The sequence below is a fragment of the Dendropsophus ebraccatus genome, chromosome 1 (genome assembly GCF_027789765.1).
Source record: "Dendropsophus ebraccatus isolate aDenEbr1 chromosome 1, aDenEbr1.pat, whole genome shotgun sequence".
NCBI classification, from domain to species: Eukaryota; Metazoa; Chordata; class Amphibia; order Anura; family Hylidae; genus Dendropsophus; species Dendropsophus ebraccatus.
The window spans coordinates 118,801,562-118,827,770 of NC_091454.1; the positions used below are offsets into that span (position 1 = coordinate 118,801,562).

General features: G+C 46.5%; 1 protein-coding gene across 1 annotated transcript in view; it reads left to right on the forward strand.

Moving 5' to 3' along the window:
- The first annotated feature begins 1,025 nt into the window (after nt 1–1,025).
- Nucleotides 1,026–26,209, forward strand: part of NAMPT (nicotinamide phosphoribosyltransferase) — a 53,059-nt gene continuing 27,875 nt past the window's right edge. The window contains exon 1 of the mRNA XM_069977589.1: nt 1,026–1,268. Coding sequence (XP_069833690.1) covers nt 1,215–1,268 — 54 coding nt within the window. The 5' untranslated portion in view covers nt 1,026–1,214. The remainder of the gene's footprint in view (nt 1,269–26,209) is intronic.

Sequence of the window (26,209 nt, forward strand, 5' to 3'; positions counted from 1 at the left end):
AGCGGTGTCCTGTAGCAGCGGGAGGAGGCGCTGTACAGGACTATCCTGGGGTGGTATGAGAGGATGAGCGGTGTCCTGTAGCAGCAAGAGGAGGCGCTGTACAGGACTATCCTGGGGTGGTATGACAGGATTAGCGGTGTCCTGTAGCAGCAAGAGGAGGCGCTGTACAGGACTATCCTGGGGTGGTATGACAGGATTAGCGGTGTCCTGTAGCAGCGGGAGGGGGCGCTGTACAGGACTATCCTGGTGGTATGACAGGATTAGCGGTGTCCTGTAGCAGTGGGAGGGGGCGCTGTACAGGACTATCCTGGGGTGGTATGACAGGATGAGCGGTGTCCTGTAGCAGCGGTAGGGGGCGCTGTACAGGACTATCCTGGGGTGGTATGACAGGATGAGCGGTGTCCTGTAGCAGCGGTAGGGGGCGCTGTACAGGACTATCCTGGGGTGGTATGACAGGATTAGCGGTGTCCTGTAGCAGCGGGAGGGGGGGCGCTGTACAGGACTATCCTGGGGTGGTATGACAGGATGAGCGGTGTCCTGTAGCAGCGGGAGGGGGCGCTGTACAGGACTATCCTGGGGTGGTATGACAGGATTAGCGGTGTCCTGTAGCAGTGGGAGGGGGCGCTGTACAGGACTATCCTGGGGTGGTATGACAGGATTAGCGGTGTCCTGTAGCAGCGGGAGGGGGTGCTGTACAGGACTATCCTGGGGTGGTATGACAGGATTAGCGGTGTCCTGTAGCAGCCGGATATCAGGAGAGATTCCTGTCCCCCGCGCCCTTCTTTCCCCGGCAATGCCAGGCCCCACAGGGGGAATAACGCTATGTGACGCAGGGCACATCCTACTCCTATTTCTCGAACACAGACTCGTTCGCCCTTTACAGAAAACCGAAACTGACAGCAGCAGGCATCGCTGTGGGGGCGAGTCTGACACACGTGCTTGTGGGCGTGCCCCGCTGCCCCGAGCCATCCAATGACAGCAGCGCCCGGCTGCCGATATGACGTCACCGTGTTCAAGGGGGTGGGGGGAAATTATCGTCAGTGATCATCGCTGAATGTGAATAGGTTTTGGAGACGGCACCTCCCGGCGACGTCATATCAGAGGCCCCGCCCCTTGGCCTGGCACTACGAAAGGTATTGAAGAACGGCGAGCGGCGCGGTTCAGTATTGTTCACCTACTACTCGCGCAGCGTGCTGACAGTCACCGGTGCGGACATGGAATGTGGCGAACCAGAGTTCAACATCCTGCTGGCTACTGACTCGTACAAGGTGAGAGCTGCGGGGCGGCCGGGAGGGATGCTGCCGTGTAGGGTACTCACCTAGAGCGGGCTGCCAAGGGGTTGTGGCCTCCTCGCTGAAGAGACTTGGGGCCCTGTGGTGGCAGCGTGTGGCGCCCCCCGGGTCAGTGCGGGCACGGTGTGTGCTGTGAAGGTCAGGGGTGACTGGTGGCAGCAGCCCCGAGCCCTGCTTGTGCATACAGTGCACCTGGTGCAGGGGGTGTGCATGGCGGACACTAGACTTGACTGTGGTCCTGCCGTGCCTCTCGGTTATGGAGAAGTACCTATATTGCATAAAGCCCCTGACTAATTGCGCAAGGTCTCCTCATCCTCCTCATTGTACAGTGGAGAAGTGCGGCTTATAGTATGGAAGGCTAGCTGAGGTCATGGGGGGTGATGAAGCCGCTGTCTGACCAGCATAACATGGACACAAGTCTAAGGACCCGGACTGACAGCATCCTAGTCATCTGTTCTGGAGCTGTGGTCAGGCCTGGACCAGTGTCCTAGTCATCTGTTCTGGAGCTGTGGTCAGGCCTGGACCAGTGTCCTAGTGATCTGTTCTGGAGCTGTGGTCAGGCCTGGACCAGTGTCCTAGTGATCTGTTCTGGAGCTGTGGTCAGGCCTGGACCAGTGTCCTAGTCATCTGTTCTGGAGCTGTGGTCAGGCCTGGACCAGTGTCCTAGTCATCTGTTCTGGAGCTGTGGTCAGGCTTGGACCAGTGTCCTAGTGATCTGTTCTGGAGCTGTGGTCAGGCCTGGACCAGTGTCCTAGTCATCTGTTCTGGAGCTGTGGTCAGGCCTGGACCAGTGTCCTAGTGATCTGTTCTGGAGCTGTGGTCAGGCCTGGACCAGTGTCCTAGTGATCTGTTCTGGAGCTGTGGTCAGGCCTGGACCAGTGTCCTAGTGATCTGTTCTGGAGCTGTGGTCAGGCCTGGACCAGTGTCCTAATGATCTGTTCTGGAGCTGTGGTCAGGCCTGGACCAGTGTCCTAGTGATCTGTTCTGGACCAGTGTCCTAGTGATCTGTTCTGGGGCTGTGGTCAGGCCTGGATCAGTGTCCTAGTGATCTGTTCTAGAGCTGTGGTCAGGCCATAATCGCTGTCCTAGTGATCTGTTCTGGAGCGGTGGTCAGGCCATAATCGCTGTCCTAGTGATCTGTTCTGGAGCGGTGGTCAGGCCTGGATCACTGTCCTAGTGATCTGTTCTGGAGCGGTGGTCAGGCCTGGATCACTGTCCTAGTGATCTGTTCTGGAGCTGTGGTCAGGCCATAATCGCTGTCCTAGTGATCTGTTCTAGAACTGGGATAAGGTCAGGAAGTGTCCTAGTGATCTGTTCTGGAGCTGAGGTCAGGCCTGGATCAGTGTCCTAGTGATCTGTTCTCGAGCTGAGGTCAGGCATGGACCAGTGTCCTAGTCATCTGTTCTGGAGCTGTGGCCATGCCTGATCACTGTCCTAGTGATCTGTTCTAGAGCTGTGGTCAGGCCATAATCGCTGTCCTAGTGATCTGTTCTGGAGCTGTGGTCAGACCTGGACCAGTGTCCTAGTGATCTGTTCTGGAGCTGTGGTCAGACCTGGACCAGTGTCCTAGTGATCTGTTCTGGAGCTGTGGTCAGGCCTAATCGCTGTCCTAGTGATCTGTTCTAGAACTGGGATAAGGTCAGGAACAGAGTCATAGTGATCTGTTCTGGAGCTGTGGTCAGGCCATAACAGCTGTCATAGGTATTTGTTCTAAAGCCGTGGTCAGGCCATAATTGCTGTCCTAGTGATCTGTAATAGAGCTGTGCTTGGGCCAGGAATGATGTTCTAGAGATCTGTTCTAGAGTTTTGGTCAGGCAGAAACAGCTTATTGTGTTTATCTGGAAGGGGCCTCAGTTAAAGGGAGTTCCCATGTTGATTTCGATTCCTAGTATTGGGGGAAAACCCCTATATTTCCAATGTTCATAATCTTTATACCACTTCCTGCTGCCATTGTTTCCTCATTCAGCAGGATGGCTAAGATAAAAAGGGAAGCCGTCAGCTGTAAATTACATCCACACTAAAGGCCCTATTACACCAACAGATCTGATAACAGATTATCTGCCAAAGATTTGAAGCCAAACCCAGGAGTGGATTTGAAAAGAGGATAAATCCAGTCTTTCCTTTATGACCTGTTCTCTGTTTATAGTCTGTTCCTGGGTTTAGCTTCAAATCTCTGGCAGATAATCTGTCGTCAGATCTGTTGGTGTAATAGGCCTTTAAGGCTGTAGCTCTTAGGACAAGGAGATACCCAGAACCTTTCATATATCTGTCTGAATGTGTAGAAATGTTATCCTGGTTAGCACTGTCGCTATACAAATTATAACTGTTATCATTATATTCACCAGTGTAAAGTGTCCAAGAGGCTTCACCAAGCTTATAAACTAGTGAGGGCTGTAATGCCTCCTCGATCCCCCTCCCATTTATATTCCTGTTTGTTGGATAGAGCTCAGCTCTCAGTCATGCTGGGATAGACATAGGAGGGGGAGTGTAGAGATGTTACAGCCTTTCGAATGTTACAGCCTTTTTACCATGTGTCTCCTTGACCTAACCATGTCAGCAGTTGGAACCTGAATTGCAGCCAACAGATTCACTTTAAGGGTATGTTCACATGTACATGATCGGGTGCTGATTTTGCCCCAAAATATGCAGCTGATTTCCCAACCATTAACCAAATAGATATTTAGACCCAGTCCCAAGGTCACTGTCTGTCTATGGTGATATGATTCTCCATGTACATTGCTACACAGTACATTGTCACATGAATAGTTTATGCTGCTTCATTTAAGAAGGCATATGTGCTGCATTTGGAGTTGTAGTTTCTCTTCTGTTCCTGTGCTGCAATGTCATGTAGTCTTTGTAATCTTAGTCCAGGGCAAAGTGCCTCGCCAAGGTCAGTGTTAGAAAAGCATTTACATGACTGGCAGTGAGGAGTACTGCCTGTTCGCAGGGCATGTTTCATGTTCTAAAACTGTCCCACCCTCCAAGTCTTGTACCAATATAGTATTTCTCCAATGTCTTTGAAGTGTCACAGTAGTCCGGTGGGCTTTTTTCATTGAAATGTGTCTTTTGAGTTTACAGGCTGCTGAAAATATTCATACTGTAAGCTACAGAATAACTTGTACATTTTAAGTGCATTTGTTTGTAGAGCTTTCACTAGACTTTATCCATTGCTGGGTCATTCATGCATCCTATTAACTTCATAATAATAGCAACGCGATTGAAACTAGCGATGATTTAGGGTCCATTTACACAGAAATATTATTTGACAGATTCTCTGCCAAAGATTTGAAGCCAAAACCAGGAACAGACTATAAACACAGATCAGGTCATAAAGGAAAGACTGAGATTTATCCTCCTTTCAAAGCCACTCCTGGCTTTGGCTTCAAATCTTTGGCAGATAATCTGTCAGATAATCTTTCTGTGTAAATAAACCCTTACATGCACAAAAGATGCGATGGGCTGAAGGAGGAGAGCTTTCTCATTGGTCAGCTGATGGTTGGCCCTTTTACACAGGCTGATACAGTCAGTGAGCGTTCCTGCCTGTCGATATTTGGCCTGGAGTCCTTGAAAAGAGGATAAATCTCAGTCTTTCCTTTATGACCTGATCTGTGTTTCCTGGTTTTGGCTTCAAATCTTTGGCAGATAATCTGTCAAATAATCTTTCTGTGTAAATGGACCCTAAGTCATCGCTAGTTGCAATCGCGTTGCTATTATTATGACGTTAATAGGATGCATGAATGACCCAGCAATGGATAAAGTCTAGTGAAAGCTCTACAAACTAGCGCTGAAGTGTCTGTCCATGTAAAAGGGCCCTTTAGGCTGGGCCTTACAGACCTTATATGCATACAGAAAAAATGTCAAACTGGCTAAAGCATAAAAGAAATAAAGAATTGTTGGAATAAGGCAGGGTTCACATTATAATTGTGCCGCCCACAGCACAGATGCATTGGCCGCCTCTCAAATACTGGCACTGATGTATCTGTGCACAGAACCCATTGACTTCTGTGACTCAAACCAAACCCCTATTAACACAGAGACGTGCAGCCAATAAAGACACATTTTTAAGCAAGCTGAAAAGATGCGATCAGTCAGGCAGATTATTGGCTGCAGGAACGTTTCTAGTGATGCTCCTAGACGGTAATCAGCCCGTGTAAAAGGACCAATAGTCGGGTGATGGCTACATTTGGGTTATTTCCTGCACTTATACAAGTTTTCACTTGGACTCCAAGGAACGGCTTGCTGCTTTTTAGGGTCTGAGTGAAAACTGGTTTATGTGCATGAAATGACCCGAACCTTCGGGCCATAGATGGGGTAGTAAATGGGGTCCGAGCACAGATTTATGTCAAAACCTGGTGCTGACATAATAGTGGTGTGAATGCACCCTTACTGAGACTTACTGTACCTATGTATTATTACATGGTTGCCAATTGACTTTAGTGAGCAGCCTGTGATGCTCTAATGGTACAGGGATTTGTTAGAGGTCCTTTTAACAGCAATTTCTTCATGTTTTTTGCTCTGTATCTGATTTTTTTGTTTTTTGTTAAAGGGGTAGTGCGGCGGTAAAAAATTATTCACAGAATAACACACATTACAAAGTTATACAACTTTGTAATGTATGTTATGTCTGTGAATGGCCCTCTTCCCCGTGTCCCACCACCCCCACCCGTGTACCCGGAAGTGTAGTTGATTATACATTCCTGATCCGTGCCGACACGCGTCCACCATCTTGTGCCAAACGTCATCTTCGGCCGGCCTGCCCGAACACCTTCGATCTTCCAGAGTGCCGTCCGCGTCATCAGCTGCTCAGCCGCGATTGGCTGAGCATAACTGTGCTCGGCCAATCGCGGCTGAGCAGCTGATGACGCGGCCGACACTCTGGAAGATCGAAGGTGTTCGGGCCGGCCGGCCGGCCGAAGATGACGTTTGGCACAAGATGCCGGACGCGTGTCGGCAGGGATCAGGTATGTATAATGCACTACACTTCCGGGTACACGGGTGGGGGTGGTGGGACACGGGGAAGGGGGCCATTCACAGACATAACATACATTACAAAGTTGTATTACTTTGTAATGTGTGTTATTCTGTGAATAATTTTTTACCGCCGCACTACCCCTTTAATATACCCCAATATAGACACCTTTCAGAATGTCTGTTCACTATTTTGATACATTTAATAAAATCTGTGACACAAAACTGGTGGTATCATTTACCTAAAAATAAACCCTATGTATTCCTCTGTACTCTACACTGTAGTTTTGTCATCGCTTACTACATGTCTCATCATGAGTATGCACTTCTTGTACCATGTGCTGTATCGCTGCAACTTGGATCCATCCTGCGTCTAGCTTTAGTAACCTCAGAATTCATAGACTTCAGGTCTGAAGGAATACCAGAAATCTAGATTATAATACCAGTTAAACATGTTTGACCAGAATGCTAAGTTTTCAAATGATCAGAAGTGTTTAGTTAACTGTTTTTTTTTTTCCAGTTCTATATACACTGTATTTATTTGTGCTAGATTAAACTAAGACTATGCTAAGACTCTTTGTAGGATCCAGTGACCGCTGCAGTCCACAAGGTTCATTAAGTGACTCTGTACCTTCAATCTGCCCACCTAAAACCGCTTGTACCTTCAGATAGCCGCTTTTAATCCAAGATCAGTCCTGGGGACCATTCGGCAGGTGATGCAGTTATTGTCATAAAAACAACTTTTAAACTAGCAGCCCTGTGCCAAACTGGTGTGGCCTAGAATGACTATGCATTAGGCTGGCACAACCTCTATCCCTCCTCCCAACCTTCTTCATCATTAGGAATGCCCCAGGCAGGTATTCTCCTATTCATCAGCTGTGTGAACACTGCACATGAGCTGAATCATTAAGGCACCTGTGCAGTGTTTACTGCAGAGGAATAGGAAATATCATGCCAGTGACATTCCTAATGATGAAGAGGGTGGGGAGGAGGAACGGAGGGGTGGTGCAAGGTTAGGGCACAGATACTCTAGGCCACGGCAGTTTGACACAGGGCTACAAGTTTAAAAGTTGTTTTTTAGGACAGTTACTGTATCAACTGCCGAACAGACCCTAGGACAGATCTTGGATTAAAAGCAGCTATCCGAAGGTACAAGTGGTTTGGGGGGGGGGACAGATTGTGGGCACAGAGTCGCTTTAATGTCAAAATGTTGCAGAGGTACCTAAAAGTGCATCAAGTGTTCAAACCATGATCGATCACTAGAATGAGCCAGGAGAAGTGGATGCTTAGCACTTTCTCCCCCTGGCTCTGTCTCGTGACTGAGACAATATTATAATGTAAGTCTATGGGACCCGTCTCGCTTCCATAGACACATAGCGTGGACAGTTTTTTTTTTTTTAATTGGCATGTACACATTTTGCCTAACTCCTATTGACTTTAATGGGAGTTGCATAAATTGCTAAGCACTGTCAGTTATTCTTTTTCTAGAACACAAGCAGAGTAGCCTGCAGTGCATTAAACCCCTTAATCTTTTTAGCTATAAACTCCCTATGGCACCCCGGTTAATTGGTTGGTTTTCTTTTTTTTTTTGTTTAAAACTTTTTTTTCTTTTTCAATTTAACAGTTACAGGAAAGGAATAATTACTCAAATGTTAAGGATTCATAAGCAATATTACACATGGTACACATCCCAATCCAAGCTCCAATGCAGGAAGTATGAGCTTTCAACATGAGGAGGTTCACATCTCGTAATGTACAGATGTGCAGTAGCCATCCAAAACGAAGAAGAGAAACACACAGGACAAAGGGAGAAAAGGGAAGGGGGGATGATACCCCAGAGTAGGACATCCCATCTCTCACAGTATCTTGAATATGTTCTTTATTGTCAAAGAATGAGTGAGGAAAAGGAATGTTGCGAGAAGCCAGACTGCATCAAGGACAAATGTGGTGGTCTAACTTGGTCTCCCTGGTTGAAATCAGTGGCGGTCTTTGGCACCAAGCAACCCAAGCGATCGCTTGGGGCCCCCAACATCCAGGGGGGCCCCCACGCCCCGCTCTTATGCTCAAGACCGCTGGACAGGGCTGCTGTCCTGCTCGCTGCTGCCATCTGAACTGTAACTATGAGCACTCATAATGAGCGCTCATAGTTACATGCAGCAGCACTGACAGGGCGGGAGCCATTGGCTCCCTTCCTGTCAGTCACTCTTGTGGCCGCAGGAAGGGTTTTCCCTGCGGTCACGAGTGGCAGCTTTGTCCTTGTGGTGCCGGTGCTGGAGCATTGGCGCCAGGACAAGGGGAGTGCGGCCTCTTGTGATCGCAGGGAAAACCCTTCCTGCAGCCACAAGAGTGAAGAGAAGAGGAGACGCCCGGACCCATGTGAGTATAAGTGTTTGTTTTATTGTGTTTATATACTATTTGGGAGGGGGAGCACACAGGGGTCTGTTTAACTGAGGGAGCGCACATCGGGGGTCTAGATAAATGGGGAGCTATATAACGGGGAGCACACAGGGGCTATAGACTACTGGGGGTTCACAGAAGGGTCTATATACTACTGGGGGCAGCACACAGGGGGTCTATATACTACTATGGGCAGCAGAATGGGGTCTATATACAACTTGGAGAGCACACAGGAGGTCTATATCCAAGTGGGAGAGCACACAGTGGCTATATACTACTGGGGGAGCACACAGGGGTCTATATACTACTGGCGGGGCACACAGGGGGTCTATACACTACTGGGGGAACATACCGGGGGTCTATATACTACTTGTGAGGCACACAGGTGGTCTATATATAACTGGGGGAGCACACAGGGGTCTGTATACAACTGGGGCAGCACACAAGGGGTCTATATAATACAGGTGGGGCACACAGGGGGTCTATATACTACTGGGGGAACCACACAGGGGGTTTATATACTACTGGAGGAGCACACGGGTCTATATCCAAGTGGGGGAGCACACAGGAGGTCTATGTCCAAGTGGGGGAGCACACGGGGGCTAAATACCCCTGAGGGAGCACACAGGGGGCCTATATACTAGTGGGGGAGCACACAGGGGGTATATACAACTGGGGGCAGCACACAGTGGGTCTATATACAACTGGGGCAGCACACAGGAGGTCTATATACTTCTGGGGGAGCACAAGGGGGGCTATATATAACTGGGGGAACACACAGGGGGTCTATATACTACTGGGGGAAGCAAACAAGGGGTATATACTACTGGGGACAGGACACAAGGGGTATATACTATTGGGGGCAGCACACAAGGAGTATATATTACTGGTGGTAGCGCACAAGGGGTATATACTACTGGGGCAACACACAGCGGTCTATTGTTTTGGAACGCGTGTCGAGGGGGGGGGGGGGGGGGGGGCCAGACATAACTTCGCTTGGGGCCCCAGAAATGTCAAGACCGCTCCTGGTTGAAATACAAGCTTTTTTAAATATAAAATGGGATCTATACGTCCAGCTCACAAACTCCTCCATAATCTGTATTTGGTCAACTCTGCTGCGACATTCCGATATTGATGGAGAAGTGGTCTGTTTCCAAAGATTGAGGAGTTTGGCTGCTGTGAGAGTGCTGCTGTAGATGGACCAAAAGTGTGTTTTTGGTTAAATGTACTTGTGGAGGAGATAACCTGAAGAGAATTAATTGTAAGGTAACCACAATGGACTGGTCTCACGCAGGGCTGTGGAATCGGTAAGCCGCAGCTCCAACTCCGACTCCTGAATTTTCTCAAGATCGACTCCGATTCCCGACTCCGACTCCTGCTCCTTCATAAATGGCCGGCCATATACCAGGGGAGTTAATTATAACACTGGCTCAGCAGCTTCTCCCTAATGTCCTACATGATTTCTGAGGGAATAAGGAAACATATAAAGCGGATTCTCCTGTGTGTGCAGTGGATGCAGCCAGTCTCCAGCCTCCATGTCCTGAACAACTCAGAACTGGACTAGATGGAGCAGGTGGTCTTTTCCTGCTGACAGTCTTCTATGTTTCTTCCTAAATATTCACCATACAAAAAGAAACACTGCTTACAATGCCAGATACCTGTGATATAGAGGTCAGCCATAGTGATATACAGGGGGTCACACATAGTGATATACAGGTCACACAGTGATATAAAAGGTCACAGTGGGGGCATGCAATATCACGCGCACACACACACACAGCCTGCTGCAGCCATAGCATGCACACCACACACAGCCTGCTGCAGCCATAGCGCACACCACACACAGAGCTTGCTGCAGCCATAGCACACAGCCTGCTGCAGCCATAGCACACACACAGCCTGCTGCAGACATAGCACTCACACACATACACACAGCTGCAGCCATTGAACACTGAAGAAAAACACACAATATTATCCCAGAGAGAAAACACAACACTGAGGACAGAGGTTACTGCTACACTACTTATGTCTTCTCCTCCTCCTCTATATTACACAGGATATCTTCATATTACACTGCTGCTCATATACAGTCATCCAGCATCCAGGAAGAGAACAGCACCGATCTCCCCCCCCACACAATAGACTCTTCCTGCTCAGAAACAAACTGCCAAATAGTGACCGACAACTTTTCCATGACCCCCCTTATGTAATAGGGCCAGTGTCGTGTTAGAATGTTGCTCCTAATATATATCAATAAAAATTCCCGGCACTTCACCACAGCTTAAGCTTGCAAAAAGTGCATTTATTTACAGGACATAGTGCACACACATAGTCGGGCAGGACGCGTTTCGGCAAAGTGCCTTTATCAAACTGCCAGGCAGTTTGATAAAGGCACTTTGCCGAAACGCGTCCTGCCCGACTATGTGTGTGCACTATGTCCTGTAAATAAATGCACTTTTTGCAAGCTTAAGCTGTGGTGAAGTGCCGGGAATTTTTATTGATATAGTATTGCTATATCCACGAGCACCACGTGACGGAGTGCCGACATTGAAGGTATATGCTCATAATATATATTCATAAGCAGAACTTGTAAAATTCATATCAAAATTCAATTCTATATTTTTTAAACATTCGGTACATTTTTTTCCAACTCCGACTCCAGCCAAAGCTAGCTCCGACTCCGACTCCACAGCCCTAGTCTCACGTCTAATGGATTGCTATAGTAACAGATTCCCAGTATGTTAAAGTTGTCTTCCCAAGCAAGAACAAAACCAGGTTTCGGGGTCAGAAGATATGAGTGCATTTTGGATAAGCATTTTGAGGTTGCATTAGAATGTGTAGGTATCTTTCTTTGATTACAAGTCGAGAGAAAGTGACAGAAGAAGTAAAATCATGTAATTGAAGAAAATTTTGTGAGTCTACAAGAGAGCTGGGTAAGAGTTCTGTAGATGCAGGAGAGGTAAGCATATCCGCTATTTTAGTAGCCAAGTTGATTGCCTGCCAGTAACAATCACAAAACAAGTCTGGGGAAAGATATTGTTTTAGATAGCGGAGGGGCATAAAAGGGGATGGCGAGGGTGAAAAAGAATGTGCTGTGTTTAATTGAAGCCACACAAAGACATTGGCCTTTGTAATGGTATTAAGGGAGATTGGAAGAGATGGGAGTCGTTGCTTGTTCCGTCCTAATATGCAAGGCAGCATTAATCATGTTGGTCAGTGAGATAGCTCTGCATAAATGTATAGCCTCATAACATTTTATTGGGTCTGGGGGACCAGTGCCTATCACACTTTGTCCTATTAGGAGTGGGAAAAGTAATACAAGGTTTTTGTTAATTCTAGAGAAATCAATTAAACATTGATTTCATGTTTCTCAAAATATTTTGTGTTTAAGTTTTCAGTTGTTTTTTATTTTTTTATTTTTTTACGTCCCCTGCCTATTTGGTGCTGCAGAAACCTGTCAAGTGACTTTCAGAACAGTCTTCTAATTCACTTCTCTATCGTGTGCCACCCATCCATCACACCATCTGCACTCCCACAGCCTTTACATTGGTCTGCAGCTTCACTCTTTTTTATATCTTCCCACCAACAGGGAACTTCACAGCGCATGTGCTGTTATGAAACATATAGTGATGCAGGCTGCTCGAGCTGCGCTTGCATCACACTGAATATTGTCCACAGCCCTTTGCACAATGGAAAGAAGTAGGCTCTGCTATGCAGAGGGCTGTCGGTGGGTATTAGTGTGGCGCATGCACTGCTATAAAGAAGCCTGTGGGTGTGGAGATAGGAACGAGTGTGTACACAGCCTAAAGAGCACAGCACATGCATGATATTTTTGTAGTAATGGATCCAGCTTGCCAAAGGGATGAGCTGGGTGGGGAGGTAGTTGGTGCCAGTTAGTGCTTTGAGGCGGGTGGTTCAGCAAGGACATGTGTGCCTCTTGCAGGAGAGGGGAGGGGTCTGGGAAGCCATACCAGTACACTGAGAGGTGGAGCAATGGTCCCAGTACACCAAATACATATACTTAATGTGCATGTGTGATATGATGTATGTGTGTGTGTGGGGGGGGAGGGGTCGTTGTTGTGTTTTTGTTTTTTTGCACAAATCTACTGAGCACACTTAAATAGTAATTAAAAATGCAGGATCCCGAATTCTTTATACGTCGGGGAATTAAGTATGTTGCACAGATTCTTTCTAATGGGGAGTTCATTTCATTTTTTGACTGTAAAAGGGAATATAATATCACTGACATACACAAATTTCGATATTTACAATTAAGATACGCTTTTTATGCCTCTTTTAATAGAGATTTATTTCAGGTACACTCGCACGTTTTTTTTTGACTATTTGAGATCTCCTATGCTGGGTACAAAATGTTTGACGGAAATATATGCCAGATTGCTAAAGGTGAGGGGTATGGGCATGTTGATAAAATCTAGAGAGAAATGGGAGCTCCGAATCGGAATTGTCAGAAGACCTGTGGACGGAGGTATTAGAGCACGTGCAGCACGTGTCGGTTAATACTGCCCACAGGTTGATACAATTAAAAATCCTCTACAGACTTTATTTGTCACCAATGGATCTGTATAGGAGAGGGTGTCGATCTTCTTCCGAATGCCCAAAATGTTCTGGGTTGGACGCCGATTTCTTTCACCTTTTGTGGGAATGTCCGTTGGTGTGTGCATTTTGGGCAGACGTGAAGATACGAATGGTAAGAGATGTAGGTTTGATAGTAGGAGAGGAGATTCCTAGATTTTTGCTGGGAGGATACGATAATGATGGGGGAGTGGGGTTACTGTTGAACAAGTTAATTTCTCTGGCTAAGATAGTTATCGCCAGGAAATGGTTTGGTGCAGGGGCTCCAGCAGTGGAGGAGTGGATTCAGTTGGTGAATAGAGTACAATTATATGAGGAATATTGGGCGCGACAGATATCCCGGAAAAAAACAAATAGATTCTATAAAATCTGGGGACCATGGATTTCAGCTAAAGTAGAATAAGAACTAGGATAATATATTATATTCTGTTGGTTTATAAAAAAAAATTTTCTTCTCTCTCTCTCTCTCTCTCTCTCTCTCTCTCTCTCTCTCTCTCTCTCTCTCTCTCTCTCTCTCTCTCTCTCTCTCTCTCTCTCTCTCTCGGGTGGGAGGGGTGAAAACATATATGATTGTTGCCATTATGTTATGGCTATCTCTGAGTGTTATCTGTTATATATAAAGGTCTTGTCCAGGAACCAGAAGACAGTTAAGGCTTTCTGAGATTGTTGTCTCAGAAGTTCCTGGAGGGGCATGGCAAAGTCACAATCATCATGTCAAATAGCTGCACAGTGTCTCCAATATTGTGGACACACTGTGTAGCTATTGAACATTGTGAATGTTTTTAACTTACATGCGACCATTTCAAAGAAGCCCCACCTCTCGCATCTCTGGAGGAAGGGAGGGGTTCAGTTTTAGCCGCCTTCAGCTCCCAGGACAACCCCTTTTAATTATATGCCTCTTTAATGGAGTGCCAGGGGTGTATTATACACATGTACATGATGGTAGACTCCCTTTAAGTCTCTTTTAAAGGAGAAGTCCTGTGAAATTGAAAAATGGGAGGAAGGAGGGTGCAGGAAAATAGCAAAGTAAACTCACTTGACGCTGTGCCTCCGTAGTACCAATCCTGGATCCTGCTGACACCCACTGGATGTCCTTTTTGGCTGGAATCCAGGTACGTCATGTACTTTGCTCTTCCAGTTGCAAGAGTTATTGCCTGCTCAGCTAGTGCCCGAGTCACTGATTGGCTGAGCTGGCAATCGCTCAACCAAGTATGTGACATTGCAGCTGTAAATGCTGCAGGTGGCCAGCAGCTGTCAACGGGACATGGGAGCCATGCTTTGGGGCACTGGGAGGATAAAAAACGTATTTTTCTGGGGACAGGCTGTTTGTGGCCAATATAGGATAGTATACATTCTGTCCTGACCTGATATTATTTTGAATCTGTTCAAACATGTTTGATTTTCACATTTGAAATATATGCTGAAAATATAACCCTATATAAACATAAATGGTACCCTTGATGATTATTAAAATTTTTGCACACTATGCATCAATTTTGAATTCAGTACTAGCATTTTAAAGCGACTCTGTACCCCCCCCCCCCCCCCCCCCCCAAACCACTTGTACCTTCGGATAGCTGCTTTTAATCCAAGATCTGTCCTGGGGTATGTTCGGCAGGTGATGCAGTTATTGTCCTAAAAAACAACTTTTAAACTTGCAGCCCGTGCCCAAAGGGAGTATCTGTGCCCTAACTTTGCACCACCCCTCCATCCCTCCTCCCCATCCTCTTCATCATTAGGAATGCCACCGGAACATTTACTCCTGTCTGAACATTGCACAGCTGCTTAACGATCCAGCCCATGTGCCGGACTGACACAGCTGCTGAATAGGAGACAATCTGCCTAGAGCATTCATAATGATGAGAAGGGTGGGGAGGAGGGACAGAGAGGTTGCGCCAGCCTAATGCATACACAATCCAGGCCACGCTCGTTGGACACGGGGCTGCCAGTTTAAAAGTTGTTTTTTAGGACACTGACTGCATCACCTGCCGAGTGGACCGCAGGACAGATCTTGGATTAAAAGCAGCTATCCGAAGGTTCAAGTGGTTTGGGGGGTCAGATTGTGGGTGCAGAGTTGCTTTAAGTAGCATGGACTTATTTACACTCCTATTTACCTTCTGACAGGTCTGCTTTAGGAAAGCATAGTCACATGCCATATGAATGTATATTGGCCATTTGTTTGAAGGAGAAGTTCGTTTTTTTTTTTTTTTTTAGCAAGTGCTGGGGAGGGGGAGAACATGTCACTACTCAGTCCCCGGTCAGACCAAGAAGTGGCAGAGGACTGGAGCGGTGGTATGCGGCCACCAGTGCTTGAGCCAGGGAGGTAAGTGCATGTTATTTCTTTTATCCTCCCCAGCACTTGTTAAAAAAAAAAAAAAAGAAGTGGGTCTGGCCGGACTTTAATTTTGCTAATCCGGGTGGGTCTGCCCGGACTCCTTTAATTTTGCTAATCCGTTTGTATTGAAAAGCATTGTCAACTGCACTTTCCTCTCCAGGTAAAAAGGTTGTGCTGACTCATACCTGGTAGATCTCTAGGGCTCTGTAACCAGGTATCTGTGTAAATAGGTTCAGGCTAAATGAAGCAGTCATGTCTTATGTCTTGATGTAGTGTAACATGTACAGTAAACTGGAAATTTTTCTATATATTTTATTTTTTTTTACCAACAGCAGAGATCCCATGGTTTGTGAAAGATTAAATTCCAGAGGGCCTATAATATGGTCGCACCCACATCATGATTTCCCTTAATGTTCACACATAGTATTTCTGTCAAGTTTTTTTCACCCAAATCGGGAATGGAACTGACAGGGCAAAATTATAATGGAAATATTTACAGTTTGTTTTCAATCCACTCCTAGTTTTGGTTGCTAAAACACTGACAGAAAAAAAACTTTTTACTGTTTGTTTGTGTGTGTGTGTGTGTGTGTGTGTGTGTGTGTGTGTGTGTGTGTGTTGGTAGAGGTGATAATTATGGTACTGCCACCCACCTGCGTTTTATTGCTGGCGGGAGTGAAGATTGTAGTACCACTTATCCTCCTCCTCCTTGGCACCAGAGGTAGTGAGTGAGGAGAGTCAGCCCAGGTGTGTCTGGGTTGCAGCCAAGTCTCCCTTTCAGCCTTCTTTATTCGTTTTAGTTGCCATGTCCCCTGTTATCCTTCTCTTTCTTCTTCTCATCCTCTGCAGCCTCCATGTCCTTCTCTCATATCCTCCCTATTAGCTGCTATGTCTTCCTTTCTTCTCCTCATCAGGTGCCATGTCCCCCTCCCTCATCCTTCAAATCCTCCTTATCAGCTGACATGACCTTCTCTATATTCCTTGGACAGGATATTGCCTCAAAAGGAAATCACCCTGGGTTCCTTTTTTTTGTTTAATACATTTTGAAAGCTTTATGTACTGTACAACCAAATTTGCAGCAAAGTATATATGTATAGAAGTGCTTATAATACCCACACTGCAATTCTTGCAGATTTTCTCAGGAAGGATTTTTTAAGCAGCAAATCAGTCTAGTAGGGAGAGCAACTTTGGGCACATGTCTGGTTTTTCTAGTTGTACCTGGGAGAGTTGAGGGAGACCAAGAAACTTTCATTATAGCAACCTTAGCAGTTTCATTCCAGCCAATAGTGGGAATTTTAGCTTGTTTTTGTTCGCTCTTCACTGTTCCTAGGATCTGTGTGCTGTAAACTAGTGAAAACTTCATACTTAGGAGCAGGGGCGTAGCTAGGGGTTCAGCCTAGGGGGGGCGAGCAAGTCTGAGTGGGCCCCCAACCGATTATGTTACCCAAAGGGAACCTCACTTAACAACAATGCTTTCTAAATAATAAAGGGTATATTCTGCTCCATTACTCATAGTGAATTAAGATAAAGAGCAGTGTTAGAGGCTTCTACATTTACATATATAGACACATAAAATGAAAGAGGTTCTTCAGGATAAGAAAAACATGATTGCTCTCTTCTAGAAAAAAAAAAACACCACCCCTGTCTTTATCTTGTGTGTGTGTGTGTGTGTGGTATTGAAGCTCGGTTGCTTTCCACATGTTTCCACATGTCCAGCTCCCCCTGTTTCCACATGTCCAGCTCCCCCTGTTTCCACATGTCCAGCTCCCCCTGTTTCCACATGTCCAGATCCCCCTGTTTCCACATGTCCAGCCCCCCCAGTTTTCCACATGTCCAGCTCCCCCTGTTTCCACATGTCCAGCTCCCCCAGTTTACACATGTTCAGCTCCCCCAGTTTCCACATGTCCAGCTCCCTCAGTTTCCACATGTCCAGCTCCCCCTGTTTTCACATGTCCAGCTCCCCCTGTTTCCACATGTCCAGCTCCCCCAGTTTCCACATGTCCAGCTCCCCCTGTTTTCACATGTCCAGCTCCCCCTGTTTCCACATGTCCAGCTCCCCCAGTTTTCCACATGTCCAGCTCCCCCAGTTTTCCACATGTCCAGCTCCCCCAGTTTTCCACATGTCCAGCTCCCCCAGTTTTCCACATGTCCAGCCCCCCCTGTTTCCACATGTCCAGCCCCCCCAGTTTCCACATGTTCAGCTCCCCCCTTTTCCACATGTCCAGCTCCCCCAGTTTCCACATGTCCAGCTCCCCCTGTTTTCACATGTCCAGCTCCCCCAGTTTTCCACATGTCCAGCTCCCCCAGTTTTCCACATGTCCAGCTCCCCCAGTTTTCCACATGTCCAGCTCCCCCTGTTTCCACATGTCCAGCCCCCCCAGTTTCCACATGTTCAGCTCCCCCCTTTTCCACATGTCCAGCTCCCCCAGTTTTCCACATGTCCAGCTCCCCCTGTTTCCACATGTCCAGCTCCCCCAGTTTTCCACATGTCCAGCTCCCCCTGTTTCCACATGTCCAGCTCCCCCTGTTTCCACATGTTCAGCTCCCCCCTTTTCCACATGTTCAGCACCCCCCCTTTTCCACATGTCCAGCACCCCACCCCCCTTTTCCACATGTCCAGCACCCCACCCCCCTTTTCCACATGTCCAGCACCACCCCCCCTTTTCCACATGTCCAGCACACCTCTGTTTTCCACATGTCCAGCCTCACCCCGTTTTCCACATGTCCAGGTCGGCCTTCCCCTGTTCTGTATGCAGCAGCAGCAGTCATAGGCGGCCGTCCGGCTCCTATGCTGTTCAGCAAGTGACTGACCTGGTGCGAGCGCGGGAGACGGAACCCAGAGGGACAGCGCCGCGCCGGAGGTGATTGACAGGTGGGCGGCGCACGTACCAGCAGTGGTGCGCTGAGGCCATACGCAACCTCAGTGCACCCGATCAGCTTAAGATGGCGGCGGCCGCGGCGGAGTGACATGGGGGGGCAGGGCCGGACTGGGACTGAAAATCAGCCCTGGCACTCACACCCCTCCAGCCCACATACCATAACACACTTAGGTCGTGTTGTGTTGTATTTCAACTCATTTTTATTTACAGAAATGGTGCCAAGTCTATCCATCTCCTATCTATCTATCTATCTATCTATCTATCTATCTATCTATCTATCTCCTATCTATCTATCTATCTATCTATCTATCTCCTATCTATCTATCATCTATCTATCTATCCATCTATCTATCTCCTATCTATCTATCTATTATCTATCTATCTATCTACTGTATCTATCTATCTTCTATCTATCTATCTATCTATCTCCTATCTATCTATCTATCTATCTACTGTATCTATCTATCTCCTATCTATCTATCTATCTATCTATTATGCAACAACAGGTTACAGCAGTGATAATATATATAAGTAGGGTCCTAGGGAAATTTGTAGGATATGTAAAATAATATTACACATTTCCTGTATAATGTTAGCACTGGTAAGACAATTTTCTATGCATGATAATACTGTATATCTCTAAATAGCTATTATAGTTACCAAAAAACACCAGTATACAGGAAGCGAATATCATCATTACTGTTACTGGCCAATCTATTATAAAGAGACTGATACTACCATTATTACAGTATACAAGTAACAGATAATACCTCAACACTATGGCCACTACCATCATTACAACAACATGACTAATACCACTATACTGTCACTGAATAAAATCCACTACACGAACACAAGTAATACCAATAAAAGGAGTATACACAGGACAAATAATACCATGACCACTGCCGTCATCACCATACAGTGACTGGATAATACTGCTGTACTGTCTATAAATAATATTCCCTTTATAGCACCAGTATATAAAATGCAATATTCTACCTCAGCATTGACTAGAGATGAAGTTCAGAGAATTTGGGTTCATGTGAACCTGAACTTACTGTAAGGTCACTCATCTCTAGCAGTGACCAAATAGAGGTAGAGATCCAGCTATACAAAGGATCTACAGACCTTAAAGGGGCAGTCCACCAAAAAATAATTTCTTTCAAATCAACTGGTGCCATGAAGTGCCAGAGATTTGTAATTCACTTCTATTAAAAAATCTTAAGTCTTCCAGTACTTATCAGCTGCTGTGTGTCCAGCACGAAGTGGTGTTTTCTTTCCTGTCTGACAAAGTGCTCTCTGTTGCCTCCTCTGTCCATGTCAGGAAATGTCCAGAGCAGCAGCAAATCCCCATAGAAAACATCTCCTGCTCTCCAGACTGGAAATAATACAACTTCCTGTTGGGCATACAGCAGCTGATAAGTACTGGAAGGCTTGAGATTTTTTAATAGAAGTAACTAACAAATCTCTGGCACTTCATGGCAGCAGTTGATTTGAAAGAAAAAATTTTTGGGTGAACTACCCCTTTAAGAGTGTGTTCACACATAAAGGATATGCACCAGATTTGATGCTGCAGATAGCTTTGTTACTCAATGACGGAAAAAATGTGTTCATCCGCAGCTTCATAAAACTCAATGGCTTTATTCAACGTCACAAAACATAAAATAACAGGTGATTTAAAAGACACGCCGACGCGTTGCAGGGTGAGAACCCCTTAATCATCCCCATGATTAAGGGGTTCTCACCCTGCAACGCGTCGGCGTGTCTTTTAAATCACCTGTTATTTTATGTTTTGTGACGTTGAATAAAGCCATTGAATTTTATGAAGCTGCGGATGAACACATTTTTTCTTATCATGGATGATTCGGGCTGCGGTCTCCAATATTAGTACCCGCGAGCTTCCACATCACGGAGATCCACACATCAGGTGAAGCAAGACTGAGTGGGTGAGCTGACAACTCTTTTCCTGTTCTATTACTCAATGACGGAACCCGATATCAAATCTGCTGCAGATCCTGTACGTGTGAATGCACCAAAAAAGTGATTATGCATGATTGTGCAGTTACTTCCAGTGACTTACAGGAGGCGTCTTCCTACATGAATCATAAGTGACGTTCTTGGTAGTGAAAGCTGTCTGTTTTTTCCTTTTCTTTTCATCTGGCTCATCCCATCATGAAGATTTCTCCAGCCATGACTCGTCTCCCCAGAATCTGCGAGACAAACACTTTAGGCTCCACGTTCTAGCATCATCCTAACCTTATACCTCATTATAACCTTATATTCCCCATTGCTTTACACAGTAACAGTGCCCCCTCTGTGCTTCCACATAAGCAGTCAGGCCCAATATGTGCCTCCAAATAGTAGTCAGGCATATAGCCCCCCACACATAATATAGATGCCCTGTGCAGTCCCACATAATATAGGCCCCCCACATAGTATAGCCCTTCCCCCTGTGTAGCGCCCATAGTATATCCCCCTTTGTAGCCCCCGCATAGTATAGCCACAACATATTATTCCCCCCTTCTTGTATCCCCCAAATAGTATAGGTCCCTGTGTAGCCAGCCCCCACATAGTAAAGTCACAACATACAGGGATGTCACTCAGTATATGCACAGTATACGGGGATGTCACTATATGCACAGTATACAGGGATGTCACTCAGTATATGCACAGTATACAGGGATGTCACTCAGTATATGCACAGTATACAGGGATGTCACTCACTATATGCACAGTATACAGGGATGTCACTCAGTATATGCACAGTATACGGGGATGTCACTATATGCACAGTATACAGGGATGTCACTCAGTATATGCACAGTATACAGGGATGTCACTCAGTATATGCACAGTATACAGGGATGTCACTCACTATATGCACAGTATACAGGGATGTCACTCAGTATATGCACAGTATACAGGGATGTCACTCACTATATGCACAGTATACGGGGATGTCACTCAGTATATGCACAGTATACAGGGATGTCACTCAGTATATGCACAGTATACAGGGATGTCACTCAGTATATGCACAGTATACAGGGATGTCACTCAGTATATGCACAGTATACAGGGATGTCACTCACTATATGCACAGTATAGGGGGATGTCACTCAGTATATGCACAGTATACAGGGATGTCACTCACTATATGCACAGTATAGGGGGATGTCACTCAGTATATGCACAGTATACAGGGATGTCACTCACTATATGCACAGTATAGGGGGATGTCACTCAGTATATGCACAGTATAGGGGGATGTCACTCACTATATGCACAGTATAGGAGGATGTCACTCAGTATATGCACAGTATACAGGGATGTCACTCACTATATGCACAGTATACAGGGATGTCACTCACTATATGCACAGTATAGGGGGATGTCACTCAGTATATGCACAGTATACAGGGATGTCACTCACTATATGCACAGTATAGGAGGATGTCACTCACTATATGCACAGTATACAGGGATGTCACTCAGTATATGCACAGTATACGGGGATGTCACTCACTGTGTAGCCAGCCCCCACATATTTCCCTCCCCCGATAGTATAGCCATAACATATTATCCCCCCCCCACATAGTATAGGTCCCTGTGCAGCCAGCCCCCACATAGAATAATCACAACATATTATCCCCCCCTGAGCCCCCCACACAGTAAAAGCATCCCTCTGTAGCCCCCCACATGGCATTTCCCCCTGTACAGCCCCCACATAGTATAGGACCCCCTCTGTAACTGTAACCCCATGTTATAGGCCCCAAGTGAAGCTCCCACATGAGCATTCATGTAAAAAACAAAAAAACAAAAGTATACTCACCTCTGGTGGATCCAGCAGGTCCTCTCTGGTCCGGTGCCGTTAGCTGCTTACATATTCTGTTACCGGCAGCCCGATGCAGCCCGGCCCCGGAGGCTCACAGCTCCAGACCCGCGGCGCCTGCATCTCTCTCCCCTCCTGCTCGGGCGGGCAGCAACGGATGACGTCACACGTCTGCCGACGAGCAGGAGAGGAGAGGGATGCAGGAGGCGGGGCTGGAGCTGTGAGCCTCCGGGGCCGGGCTGCATCGGGCTGCCGGTAACAGAGGGGGGGGGCTGCACTCACCCATCCAATGGCGGGCAGCGGCGGGCAGCGGCGGACAGCGGCGGGCAGCGGCGGACAGCGGCGGGCAGCGGCGTCAAATTATAATCTCTGGAGATCACAGTGGGCCCCTGCCAGAGTGGGCCCGGGGGCGGCCGCCCCCTCTGCCCCCCATCAAATTTCGCTACTGCTTAGGAGGCAGAAAAACTAACAAGACAGGTTTTCAGCCCGTGGATGTTTCTGATCACAGACCACTCTTATGTAGCCTTAGACTTCAGCACGTTAAATTCTTCATGTGATCGGTTTAAAGAAGCTAAATCCAAAACATTGAAAGTAAGCTTAAAAATGGAATGGCATTCCAGAAAATAAATGGGATAACACAAAGAAGAGAAAATAAACTGCACAATATTCAGACTACACCCACCACAACATGTCAACACATTTCTTTATGACTGGGATAACATAATATCCCCTATCGTGTGACTCATTCGGATTCTGCATTAGATTATGTGTCATCTCTCAGAGCACCTGATTTCAATGAAAAGAAACTGAAACTGCATGGAGTACCAGGAAAGCCATGTACTGTACAGTTTTTTTTTTTCCACTTACTGAAGAAACTTTCCATTTTTGATTCAAATCACTACTTGCTGTCTTTAGGTGCCTGATGAGTTTCTTATGGCACTGATTTATGGAACAAGTTCTAACAATAAAAATGCTTTAATCTAATGACAGCAAAGTATTATAGTGTACAGTACATGTATTTATATAACAAGTGAGGGAGTCTTTGGATTTTGTAATTGCTGGAAATTGTGTCAACAACAGTTGTACAGTAAAACCTTAGCTAGCTTACTAGCATAATTCATCTTGACTACATGCTTGTACTCCAAATCATTTGTATATCAAAGCAAATCTTCCCATAAGAAATAACTGAAACAGACATAATTTGTTACGCACGCCAAAAATAAGGTAGGGAAGGTAAAGAAGGGCTAATCAATTAACTCCCACCACACACCACTCCCCAGGTGGCTGCAAACCTGCTGGTGATGGTACTAGTGCTGGTTGCCTGGAGAAGCTATCAATAAAGAGGTTAATTCAGTGTCCAGAAGGTGTCCGATCACAGATAAGGTTGATCAGGTAGCAGTGGGTTCAAATGAGAGGGGTTCAAATCCGGCGCGTGCTCACATCTGCCTCTGCTGTAAGTCTTATTCTCTGTCCTGTCATTATACGCCGGATCTCACACGCTTCCATGCATTCTCTACGGAAGCGTGTGACTTCTGGCGTTCAATTACAATTCAGAGTAGAGGAGCCGCTGCAGAAGCTAAAGTGAGCGCGCGCCGGCTTTGAACGGCGCCGTGGGACACCGATCAGCTGCGGTGAGTATACATGCCAGTGGCTACTGGGGGGATGTCAATAAAAAATTTTTGTGAACTTCTTGCAGTAGCATTACTGCTTACCTCCTCTGCTCATACAGTAAGTATATCTCCTACAAAAAGGACACTATTGTATTCAATATCAGTAATCTTTATTATCAAAATTTTCATAAAAACATGATTTTACATTGTCCTAAAAGCTTATGAGCTGAGGGACCAGCTCTTTGTGGTCAGGATAGGAGTGTACATACAGTAAGTAGCAGTGCATTGCACACTGCTCCTTACTGCAGGAGTAGGGAATCCCAGCTACAAACAGGCATTCCCAGTCTAGAACAGAAGTCTTCACCGCCCTTGCTTCTCCCCGCTGTGGAGAACAGCTAGGCCACCGCCCACACTCCTCACCTAAAAAAAAAAAAACTTTTAGGGTGCAAACACACAGGACGTATATGCAGCGAGTTTCTCGCTGCGTAAACGCAGTGAAACTCGCTGCATATCCGGTCCCTGTGTAGTCAATGGCAGGCAAAATCGCAGCAGGGATGAACATCCCTGCTGCGAGTTTGTCTGCAGCCCGCACTTTTAACCCCCCAGCCGCCGGAGCGTATACTTTATCTGATCCTGGCTCCGGCGGTTGCCGGTGTCTTCAGCAAGCCGGGGCGGGGACCAGGTAAAGTATATGCTCCAGCCAGCCGCCGCCCGCAGCTTCCTTAACACATCCTGCAGCCCCGATCGTCCCCACGGGCGCCCAATCGCCCCCCCCCCCCCCCCGGGGGGGGGGCGATCAGGGCTGCAGGATGTGTTAAGAAAGCTGCTGCAATTTTGCCTGCCATTGACTACACAGGGACCGGATATGCAGCGAGTTTCACTGCGTTTTCGCTGCATATACGTCCTGTGTGTTTACACCCTTTAACTGCCAGCCCCGCTTCCAACGGCCGTGGCCTAGATTGTGTATGCATTAGGCTGGCACACCTCTGTCCCTCCTCCCCGCCCTCCCCATCATTAGAAATGCTCCAGGCAGATTGTCTCCTATTCCTCAGCTGTGTGAATACTGAACATGGGCTGGATCGTTAAGGCACCTGTGCAATGTTCAGACAGGAGAAAAAGTTCCAGTGGCATTCCTAATGATGTAGAGGGTGGGGAGGAGGGACGGAGGGGTTGTGCAAAGTTAGGGCACAGATACTCCCGTTGGGCATGGAGCTGCAAGTTTAAAAGTTGTTTTTTAGGACAATAACTGCATCACCTGCCGAATGGACCCCAGGACAGATCTTGGATTAAAAGCAGCTATCTGTAGGTACAAGTGGTTTGGGGGTGTCAGATTGTGGGTACAGAGTCGCTTTAAACAGCCACTGCTCCTGTGTCTCTCTCTCTGCCTTGACTGGGGGTAATACCCGTTAAGAGCAGGGATTCCCCTTAGGGGAAACAGCTATGGTCAGTGTATGCTCTGGTCGGCAGCTGCCAGGCAAGCAAGTGGCGTCGGCCGGGCCTTGAGCAGGGTGGTTTCACCTAAAATCAAAATTATACACTGGTCAATCATAAAATTATAAGTATTGTGTAGGTCCCGATTGTATTAAACAACCACTCTGACCACACTGAAGATGTCCTGTGGTATCTAGCATCAGGACTTTTGTAGCAGGTCCTTTAGGTCCTGTAAGTTGAAAGGTGGGGTCTCTATAGTTCATTTATTTTTTTTCAGCATGTCCTACAGATACTCCATCAGATTGAGATGTGAGGTATTTGGAGGCAAAGTCAACACTTGGTAATAATATTTATTTGTATAGTGTCAACAGATTCCACAGAGCTTTGTAAGTGGCACACATGCTCCTTGCAGTTCTAATGTAAAAGAATACAAGATTCATCAGAGCAGGCCACCTTTCATTGCTTCATGGCTCAGTACTGATGCTCATGTGCCTATTGTAGGTGATTTTAACTGCATGGGCATTTTAAACCATTCAAGGTTACACACAGCTTAATGGCAGGCTATGATGCAAGCTACTCTTAGAAGGTACTGGCCAATGCTTACCAAGAACACCTTTTAAGACCTGCTGTTTTCGTCATATAATTTTTTTTTTTTAGTTTTAACATTTTTTTTTTACAAGAAAAGCAATATAAAGCATTGCACAAATAGTACATAGAAGGCAAGAAACGATAATCGTCCTCCGTAATCTGGCCTTTAGAAGTCCTGCAACATATGGCTGATACAGCCAATTTTGGTCCCTGCCCCTATTAGGGCTCACCATTTAATTTCACTTATTTGTATGTTTTGGGTGTGGGAGGAAACCCACGCAAAC